Source organism: Oncorhynchus mykiss, chromosome 2, assembly GCF_057628025.1.
Source record: "Oncorhynchus mykiss isolate SJ-2025 chromosome 2, ASM5762802v1, whole genome shotgun sequence".
In the NCBI taxonomy this organism is placed as follows: domain Eukaryota; kingdom Metazoa; phylum Chordata; class Actinopteri; order Salmoniformes; family Salmonidae; genus Oncorhynchus; species Oncorhynchus mykiss.
Window position 1 is genome coordinate 50,236,311 of NC_143023.1, and position 10,851 is coordinate 50,247,161.

At 41.2% G+C, this 10,851-nt stretch overlaps 1 protein-coding gene across 1 annotated transcript; it reads left to right on the forward strand.

Moving 5' to 3' along the window:
• Positions 1–1,923: 1,923 nt before the first annotated feature.
• Positions 1,924–10,553, forward strand: LOC110491039 (CTD nuclear envelope phosphatase 1A). The gene is made up of 8 exons (XM_021564382.3): positions 1,924–2,862; positions 4,920–4,986; positions 5,954–6,072; positions 6,253–6,324; positions 6,821–6,937; positions 7,482–7,593; positions 9,577–9,661; positions 9,779–10,553. The coding sequence occupies exons 1-8, from the start codon at positions 2,758–2,760 to the stop codon at positions 9,837–9,839; spliced, it is 738 nt and encodes a 245-aa protein (XP_021420057.1). The 5' UTR covers positions 1,924–2,757; the 3' UTR covers positions 9,840–10,553.
• Positions 10,554–10,851: the final 298 nt, after the last annotated feature.

Consider the following 10,851-nt stretch of genomic DNA (forward strand, 5'->3'; position numbering starts at 1 on the left):
CACAAGTGAGCACATTAGAGTGTCTAGTTTGAGAAACAGACAAGTCCACACCTGGCAGCTTCATTTAAATAGTACCCTCAAAACACCAGTCTCAACGTCAACAGTGAAGAGGCGACTCCGGGATGCTGGCCTTCTAGGCAAAGTTGCAAAGAAAAAGCCGCATCTCAGACTGGTCAATAAAAATAAAAGATTAAGATGGGCAAAAGAACACAGACACTAGACAGAGGAACTCTGCCTAGAAGGCCAGCATCCCAGAGTCGCCTCTTCACTGTTGACGTTGAGGCTGGTGTTTCCCAGGTACTATTTAATGAAGCTGCCAGTTATTAAAGTGAATATGCATAGATAACAGAGAGTAGCAGCAGCGTAAAAAGGGGGAGGGGTTTAATGCAAATAGTCTGGGTAACCATTTGATTAGATGTTCAGGAGTCTTATGGCTTGGGGGTAGAATCTGTTTAGATGCCTCTTGAACCTAGACTTGGCGCTCTGGTACTGCTTGCCATGCGGTAGCAGAGAGAACCGTCTATGACTAGGGTGGCTGGAATCTTTGACAATTTTTAGGGCCTTCCTCTGACACCACCTGGTATAGAGGTCCTGAATGGCAGGAAGCTTGGCCCCAGTGATGTACTGGGCCGTACGCACTACCCTCTATAGTGCCTTGTGGTCAGAGGCCGAGCAGTTGCCACACCAGGCAGTGATGCTCTCGATGGTGCAGCTGTAGAACCTTTAGAGGATTTTACAGCTTGTTTCTAGCATAAAGCATTGCAGACCAAAGCACTGTTATAGATCACATTATATAATCAGATATGTTTTATTTTCTTCTAAATCTTAAGCTAACAAGGGGTAGGCCTGTGCTTTTTGCAATTTTCTTTAATAAAAATTTGACTTATGGCATACCCTCTCATACCTACTCAATTTGAGTCTTGGTTTTAACTTAACAGCCCTTCACTGACACGGCGGTAGGCTATTTAAAGAGTGCATGGTGGATGGAGGAATTGATATATACCAGCCTATAGCCCAATTTCATCTGTCAAACAGGTATGCCTAGTTCTTATTTCTTAAATAGGAAGAAATAGGCTCCAACACAAAGCCCTCTTGTTGTTAGTAAAGTCTCATTACATTGAATACAGTTTAAATGAATTATGCCTACTCAAATTTGCCTACTTTCAGCACCATGAGCTGTCCATTTTCGATTGATTGTGCCACTGCTTCAAATTTCAGCACCACAATGTAAATCAGTCGAATCTGGCTTATTCTGAGGTCAATAACTCTGATAAATAAGCTGACATCATGGGCAATAAACATATTGTTTGTAATCAAATAAATTATAGTAGATGCAAGTTATCAAACTGACCGCCTGTCCTCCTCCTCATCTTCACACTCTCCTTTTCAAACTGAACACAACATAGATTATAGGCTATGCCATGCACAAGATCAGACTATGGCCTAATCAAAAATCTAAGATTTTGATCAGCAAGAGCAAAGCAGGCCGGGGTTCAGGATTGGAATATCCATTGCAGTGTTTAATGCAGCCTAGTTTAATTAACACCATCCCAGCAGCTAGCTTTAAAAAAAAAAAAAAAAGCATTTATATAAGTTTATTCTCTGCTTATTCTCTGCTTATTCTCTGCTTCACTAAGCATGCGCTTTGTAGACTTTAGGCTATGGATCATTAGATTGAGACAACACTTAATTAATAGACGATAATTGTACTTGATATTGTGTGCCCAGCAGAATCAGAAATGAGAACTAATTCTAAAACACTAAGAAATATTGACGTTTCATAAACTACAAATTGCATGACCCTCCCCTGGACTAGATTAATAAAAAATAAAAACTCCCTTAAACTGAAATTGAAAAAGTATGACCCACCCCATTTTCCTTCAGGTACCCATTGTGTACATTTCGATCCATCCCCTAGGCTTCAGCTTTCTGTCTCTGTTTGAATGTGGCTCTATGGCTCGTTGTTCGTTGCATGCTATTGACTCTGGTCTTGGGGCTGTACGCAGCCTGGGATACATGGCTGCCTGTCAGGCGATGTTCAGGGCTTAAATGCCTCACGAGCTTCTCTCAACCGGCTACGAAAAGGTCACTTCCGGTCGTAACTGTTGCTGCATTCATTTTCTGGTCGGAACTAGGGAACTCTGAAATGTCCGACTTGCTAATAGTTTATAGTTATACACGTGCCGCATTCACTCAGTTAGCAAGTTGGCGTTTTCTAGTTTCCTAGTTCTGAATAGCACGTAAACGTGGCATGTATACCGCCTAGTCGAAACCACGTAGTTATGGCGGCGTGCTGTCCAGTTCCGGATTTGTTTGAAGTATGTGTTGACGGCGTCTAGTTGGGACTTTGGCATATTTCGTCAACCAACTTCAATTTGTCAACCTAACTAAGTAAAGTTAGAATTGTATCGTTGGTATTTTATAAGGACGTTTCCTTTTATACACTTTTCTAGCTTACCAGGGCTAGCTAAACTAGCGACCGAGAACCAGCGAATGCTAGTTGCTACTCGCCTGGATTCATCGCTTTCATTTTTAATGACGGTTTAGCTACTTTTTAAAAGGGGTTTTTCTTCATTCATTTTCAATCGAGTGTGGCGAAAGTAGGATTTGAACTGAGCACACGATTGCTATTGGCCGGTGTCTACTTGACCTGCAGCTGCAGGTTCTGGAGGGAAGAGGCTGGGGACCCGACTCAACCGGAGTCTCTCGGGCTGTACCGCTATTTGTGCCGAGAATACTGTTTGAGTGACTGTCGAAATGCTGAAGACCCGTCAGTGTTTACTTGGCATTCGCACTTTCCTCGGAGTGACGTCTAGAATATGGGGGTTTATTCTGTACATACTCAGGAAACATTTAAGGACGGTGAGTATTCTAGAAATGTATTTGTAATACATTGGCCTCCTACTATGGGATTTCCCTAATCAATATCACTCGGATAATGATAGTTGGATAAACTAATAGCACACACTTGGCCCATTTGGACTTGCCAATGCTCTTGAGACGGTCCATCTGAAGCTCACACACATATATATATATATATATATATATATATGAGAGAGAATGCAATGCACAGGAAGAAGCTGTCCTCTATCGCCTGTCATGGACAGTGTTGTGGACAGTGTTTATGACACTGTATGAACATGGTGATGATTGGACTCGGGACTTTGGATACGGATTAGATGTTTCAGGTGTAACTAAGCAGAGCTGGGAACTCTATACACACTCTGAAATAGTACCATTTCTTCATACTTGAAAATAAGAAAGGGAAGAGCAGTGGATAAACCAAAACATCTGAATCTGACATAATTTTTTACAAAAAAGTACAAATGCTGTCTTTTACAAGACCTAAACCAAGTTCTCTCATAAAATATGATTATCATTTTTCTTCAAATATTTTATTGCCAGTTTAGCTGACAGTGTATTGCAGGTTTCAGGGGTGGCAGGGTAGCCTAGTGGTTAGAGCGTTGGACTAGTAACTGGAAGGTTGCAAGTTCAAACCCCCAAGCTGACATGGTGCATCTGTCGTTCTGCCCCTGAACAGGCAGTTAAACCACTGTCATTGAAAATGAGAATTTGTTCTTAACTGACTTGCCTAGTTAAATAAAGGTAAAATAAAAGATTGCCTAGTAGAAATCCTTGCTGGATAGATGGTTGTATATTTCCTCTCTGTTGACTCTCTGTAGTGTAACCTAGAGCTTCCCATCTGTTCAGATGGGATAATGGCTCTTCAGACAAACAACCCCTCTCTGTCGACTCTCCGTAGTGTAACCTAGAGCTTCCCATCTGTTCAGATGGGATAATGGCTCTTCAGACAAACAACCTCACTCTGTTGACTCTCTGTAGTGTAACCTAGAGCTTCCCATCTGTTCAGATGGGATAATGGCTCTTCAGACAAACAACCCCACTCTGTTGACTCTATGTAGTGTAACCTAGAGCTTCCCATCTGTTCAGATGGGATAATGGCTCTTCAGACAAACAACCCCTCTCTGTCGACTCTCCGTAGTGTAACCTAGAGCTTCCCATCTGTTCAGATGGGATAATGGCTCTTCAGACAAACAACCTCACTCTGTTGACTCTCTGTAGTGTAACCTAGAGCTTCCCATCTGTTCAGATGGGATAATGGCTCTTCAGACAAACAACCCATTTGGATGACCTTTCCCTGTTTTATGTAACCACTTGACTAAGTGGGGTATTTTCTTCAACCAGCCAACTATAATCAGCGTGGTAAGCCCTATTAGCCACTCACTCCATTGTTCAGCTGGTCCTATAACAACTTTTTGCTGCAGAACCGAACCAATCCACTGTAGTAGGAAAAGGAGAAGGCAATAGCTTGCATACTACTGACTTCACACCGTATTCACACAGCATGGTACGCTGGATATTCTGTCAATAAAGCGTGGTGACTGAGCAGGTTTTTTGTTTTTATCAGCTCTACAGTACAAGCGAAAGTATCCTACTCTATCTGTGTGTGTGCACAAAGGTCTCACAAGGCTGCCTGCCTTAACTACCCTGTTGCGTCTGTTTGACAGTCCTGGACAGCTGAGGATGTGTGTACATGTGTGCTTGCATATGTGTGTTAAATATAGCCCTGGTGCAGAGGGCAAATTGAAGTGTGATTCCTGGAGGAGAACCACTGTATCTATGTTGGAGGAGTATTTGAAAGAAATAGAGCAGTGCCAAACTGTGTTGGTGTCATTGGAATGTAATTTCACATATGTCTGGAACCCATTGAATTCTTATGTAATTCCAGGTGCATAGTAAAAAAAACAAACAATATTTGACAACTCCGGCACACTGCTATTGCTCTACAATGTATCTAACAAATGGCCTAACCTTATTGTGTTTATAAGAACAACTTTTTGGAATTTGTCATTCTTCAGGTTCTCAATTTTGACAGTTGCTCATCTCTTCCTGTGCAGGTAATCCAGTACCAAACAGTGCGTTATGACACATTACCTCTGTCGCCTGTGTTCATAAACCGACTCAGTAAGTATCCTGTTTATTTTCAACAATGCTATAATAATAATATATTTATTTTATATAGAGCTTTTCATTATACAGATAATCTCAAAGATGCTTAAAAACAAAAGTCACATCCGGCTGTGATTGGGAGTTCCATAGGGCGGCACACAATTGGCCCAGCGTCGTCCGGGTTTGGCCGGGGTAGGCCGTCATTGTAAATAAGAATTTGTTCTTAACCGACTTGCCTAGTTAAATAAAGGTGAAATACAAATATTTTTTAATGTAGTTCTTTGGATGAAAAAAGTAAGTAAGACAGGTCCGGATCATCAGGCCAGCCCTTGCAATCCCCAGCTTCTCTGCAGACTCAGTGGGTAGATACTCCTCAAACAACATGTTGCACCCACCTGTGTGAAGCCGGTATCCTCTAGATTTCTATAGGGCGCCAATTATTGGGATAGTCCTCCTTGGAGTGAGAGATCCACTACAACAAGCCTCTGTGATGTCCAAGCCTATGCTATCTCCAGTTTCAAATCAAATGAAAGCTAGTTAGCCTCTGGGCAAAACGAACTCTTGCCGGTGTCATAACACAGTTGAATCGGTATATAAATAATCAAAACTTACTAGGCTAACAAAATCCAATATAAAATCAAATAAAGAAAACACAAACAATAAAATATAAAACATCTTTAGAGGAGCTCTCTGCCTAGTCTACTTCATGGTGCCATGGCAACCACAAACTAATAATGTCTCATAAGAAGGTCAAAGGTTCTTAGCCTTGTTCCAGATCTTTTTGTGCTGTCTTGACAACTCTTAATGTCGCTATCATGACTGTCATGACATTGACAGTAAGAGTTGGTGTGAGGGAACAAACAGATCTGGGACCAGGCTATGAAACCAGGGATTTATGGCTTAGGCAGAAACTGATACATTTGAGGTTACTTGTTTAGTTTTTCTCTCTGGTGTTGAATGTGATTGCGCTCTTGCACATCAGATGCCGTTAAGAGGAAGATTCTGGTGCTGGACCTTGACGAGACCCTAATTCACTCCCACCATGACGGGGTGATGAGACCCACAGTGAGACCAGGCACTCCCCCAGACTTCATTCTAAAGGTAATGGCCTATATGTTTACTGTCTGACTGATTTATTAACATCACCTTGTCAACACACACATACCAGACCGACTAATACTCATCGTTCACTCATTAACTCCAGGAATATGTTTCCTAACCTTTCCTGCTCTCTTATTCTCTTTCTCCCTCATTATTTATTTATTTCTCTCTCTTGTGAAGGTGGTAATCGACAAACATCCTGTCAGGTTTTTTGTACATAAAAGACCGCACGTGGACTTCTTCTTAGAAGTGGTGAGTGATAGTGCCTTTTGTGTCAATATCCAAATAATTATTGTTATATACTATATCACAATTGACCGTGATTGGGAGTCTCATAGGGCGACGCACAATTGGCCCAGCGTCGTCTGGGTTTGGCCAGTGTAGGCCGTCATTGTAAATAAGAATTTGTTCTTAACCGACTTGCCTAGTTAATATATATATATATATATATATTTTTTTTTTTAAATTGAGGATTAATTGTCTATGTAAATTAGTTCCATGTGTTTGTAGGTTTTCAAGAGGCTAAGGAAATTCTAAGTCTTGTGTTGTTTATTCTCTCTACCGTAGCTCTTGGGGATGAGGATAAATGTGTGAAAAGTGCACTGAGCTAGCATCAATTATCAACTGGGGTTGTAGACTACAGTTCATTAATTTGCAATTGATTAATCACTTGTACTTATTTTGAACACATTTGTCTGGTGGTTCTCTCTTGCCTGTTTGTTTGTGTGCCTGTTTGTTTATCTCTTAGGTAAGTCAGTGGTATGAGCTGGTGGTTTTCACGGCCAGTATGGAAATCTATGGCTCAGCTGTGTCTGACAAGCTAGACAAGGACAGGGACATCCTGAAACGAAGATACTACAGACAGGTAAACAAACCTACTGACACAGGTTCACTTCATCTCTGTACAGTTATGCACCCTGCTCAGTCTTATACTCTAAAGGCTGGTTTCCTGGACACAGGTTAAGCTTAGTCCTAGACTAAGCACTTTCAATTAACTTTTAATTCTGTATCCAGGGAACTGGCCCTGAATGTCTATTTGTCATTATTTAGAGCAGGGATGTCAAATATGCGGCCCGTGCCCGATCCGGCCCGCAAGCCCATTCAATCCAACCTGCGGGTGGTTTGATAAAAAAAAACTCAGTCAATCAACATTGAAATGACTAAAACCAAATCAAAACTGTAGAAATGATATTGGACCTACATTTATAGTCTCTTCACTCGAAAGCATCGAAAATTTCAAAAGCAATGGATAGAGGACTATGAAGACCGAATGTGGTCCGTGGGGCAACATTTCAACATTTGTTTGACACACCTGATTTAGAGGTTATCTCTAGAAAGGATGTACAAATAGACTTGTCACTCATTTGCAACATATACAACTCTCGTTTATTCCTCTTTTCTCTGTCTAGCACTGTACATTGGATCTGGGTAGTTATATTAAAGATCTTTCTGTGGTGCACAACGATCTATCTAGTGTAGTCATCCTGGACAACTCGCCTGGGGCCTACCGCAGCCATCCTGGTAAGCAACTGCTATGATGTTATATTTACTACATGTACAGTGCCTTCAGAAAGTATTCAAACCCCTTGACCTTTCCCACATTGTTGTTACAGACTGAATTTGAAATAGATTACATTTAGATTTTGTGTCAATGATCTAGACAAAGTACCACTTAATCTCAAAGTGGAATTGTGTTTTTTGAAATGTTTACACATGAATAACAAATGAAAAGCTGAAATGTCTTGAGGCAGTAAGTATTCAACCCATTTGTTATGGCAAGCCTAAATAAGTTCAGGAGTAAACATTTGATTAGCAAGTTGCATGGACTCTGTGTATAATAATAGTGTTTAACATTATTTTCGAATGACTACCTCATCTCGGTATCCCACACATACAATTATCTGTAAGGTCCCTCAGTCAAGAAGTACATTTCAAGCACAGATTCAACCACAAAGATCAGGGAGGGTTTCCAATGCCTCACAAAGAATGGCACCTATTGGTAGATGGGTGAAACTAAAAAAATATGGAATATCCCTTTGAGCATGGTGAAGTGATCAATTGCGCTTTGGATGGTGTATCAATACACCCAGTCACTACAAAGATACAGGCGTCCTTCTTAACTCAGTTGACAGAGAGGAAGGAAACCGCACAGGGATTTCACCATGAGGCCAATGGTGATTTTAAAACCGAGTTTAATGGCTGTGATCGGGGAAAAGGGAGGATGGATCAAAAAGACAAAATCCAACGTTCCTTAGTGGTCTAGTTACAGTTTTGACTTAAATCGTCTTGAAGATCTATGGCAAGACTTGAAAATGACTGTCTAGCAATGATTAACAACTAACTTGACAGAGCTTGAAGAATTTAACAAATAATCATGTGCAAATATTGTACAATCCAGGTATGCAAAGCTCTTAGAAACTTACCCCAAAACAATCACAGCTGTAATTGCTGCCAAAAGTGATTTTGGGTGATTAGGTCTGGCTCTCAGTCAGCATTCCAATTCATCCCCAAAAAAGGTGTTCGATATGGTTGAGGTCAGGTCGCTGTGCAGGCCAGTCAAGTTCTTCCCGAACCATGAAAAAAAGCCCCAGACCATTATTCCTCCACCAAACTTTACAGTTGGCACTATGTATCTTGGCAGGTAGCGTTCTCCTGTCGGACTGCCAGATGGTGAAGCTTGATTCATCACTCCAGAGAACGTATTTCCACTTCTCCAGAGTCCAATGGCGACGAGCTTTACACCAGTCCAGGTGACACTTGGCATTGCACATGGTGATCTTAGGCTTGTGTGCGGCTGCTCGGCCATGGAAACCCATTTCATGAAGCTCCTGACGAACAGTTATTGTGCTGACGTTGCTTCCAGAAGCAGTTTGGAACTCTGTAGTGAGTGTTGCAACCGAGGACAGACGATTTTTACACGCTACACGCTTCTGCACTCAATAGTCCTGTTCTGTGAGCTTGTGTTGCCTACCACTTACAGTTGACCGGGGCAGCTCTAGAAGGGCTGACATTTGACGAACTGACTTGTTGGAATCCATCATGGTGCCATGTTGAAAGGCACTGAGTTCTTCAGTAAGGCCATTCTACTGGCAATGTTTGTCTATGGAGATTGTATGGCTGTGTGCTCGATTTTATAGAACTGTCAGAAACGGATGTCTGAAATAGCCAAATCCACTAATTTGAAGGGGTGTCCACATACCTTTATATATGTATTGTATATTTGTGTTTTATTTTCAATAAATGTTTTAAAAAATCCTATAATTTTTCTTTCACTTTGACATAAATTGACATCCCACTTTGTAACATAACAATGTGTAAAAAGTCAAGGTGTGTGAATACAAGGCTCTGTGCTACAACTCACACAGCCAAATACACTTTAGATATAATTCCTATCTACCACACTATTATTCCAAACTAAGTTTCAAAAGGGGCTTTTCTTCTGTCATCGTGAATCTGTCCTGTCTCCTTATCCTCTTGTCAAACATCTGTGTGTTCACCTCACAGACAATGCAATACCCATCAAATCGTGGTTCAGCGACCCAAGCGACACAGCTCTTCTTAACCTGCTACCCATGCTAGACGCCCTGAGGTATGTCTCTTAGATATTACACCTGTGACCAAGTGGCCAAGACTAGTGGGAATTCATTAGTCTGTTGTTTTCCATAGTAATTCTCCAGTTTCTCTTCCATCTTCATCTCAATCTCAGGTTCACCTCAGATGTCCGGTCCGTCCTCAGTCGAAACCTCCATCAGCATCGGCTATGGTGATTCGCCATCGGCGCCAGCCTCAGCAGCTCCACTTCCTCTTTTTAGAATGCCTTCTCTGCTGCCCCCCCCCTCTGCTCACATCTCCCCCGCTCTGTGGTGTGTGTGAGTCTTTTTAAGAAGGGTGAGGACAAAGACTGGGGGCCACAAATACAGAGGAGGAAGCTATGTGTAAGGAAGGAAAACAAAGTGGAGAGGGCAAACTTTTTATTTGTATTTTTCCTGAATGGAAACTCTTGCCTTAAAGTCCTTGGATTCTGGGAGTGCATGTTGTGTGTTTGTGTAAACATGTGAGAGTATGCTTGCATTAGTCACTTTTTTGTTGTTGATGAAATATGAAATCTTTTAAACTATTGACTATGGAAATACTGATTATGAGACGATGAAGAAACCAGTCCTTATTTCAGAAAAATGACTTGAATGTTGTGTAGTTAATACAGATGTAAGATTTTGACCCTTCTTCTCCATCCACAGAGCAAAGTTAAGTTTTATTTTCATCAATCTTTCTATTCATGAGCATGTTTTCTTCCTTGGACTTTTTCAAGCCTGATTTACTCCCGTTCTCTTTAAACCATGTACCATGTACACATTATCCCATTTCCTTCAATGTAACTCCAACATCCTGGCCCATTGAAAAATGTAAGCTAAGGCCTTTGGTGGGTTTCTGTCGGTCAGACATCAAATCGATCAGTGTCCAATAAATTGCTTGGCATCATACTATTTTACTGACCTTAATTCATGATTGTTGTCTCATGTAGTGTTACTGCTTATATTTTGATCTTTGTTCGCTGCATTCCATGGTGAATCTCTGAAACATACATTTCTGAGCAATATTTAAAAAACAATATTGGCTGACATGGATCCATACGGTCTATGCATGGATCACACACAGCTGTGTTTGACTCGTGATTATTCTGCTTTTATTAATTATTGAATTGATAGACTTTTCCTGTCAGTGGAAATATATTTTTTGACGTACAGGTCTTTCATCCAACCTGGAGCAGGACAGAAGGGT

What these genes read in the sequence shown, in the direction of transcription:
- LOC110491039 (XM_021564382.3), top strand. Translation starts at nt 2,758, where the DNA reads ATGCTGAAGACCCGTCAGTGTTTACTTGGCATTCGCACTTTCCTCGGA. An exon ending in TCAGGAAACATTTAAGGACG is followed by an intron (nt 2,863 to 4,919) that starts GTGAGTATTCTA and finishes CTTCCTGTGCAG; the next exon opens with GTAATCCAGTACCAAACAGT. An exon ending in CCCCAGACTTCATTCTAAAG is followed by an intron (nt 6,073 to 6,252) that starts GTAATGGCCTAT and finishes TCTCTTGTGAAG; the next exon opens with GTGGTAATCGACAAACATCC.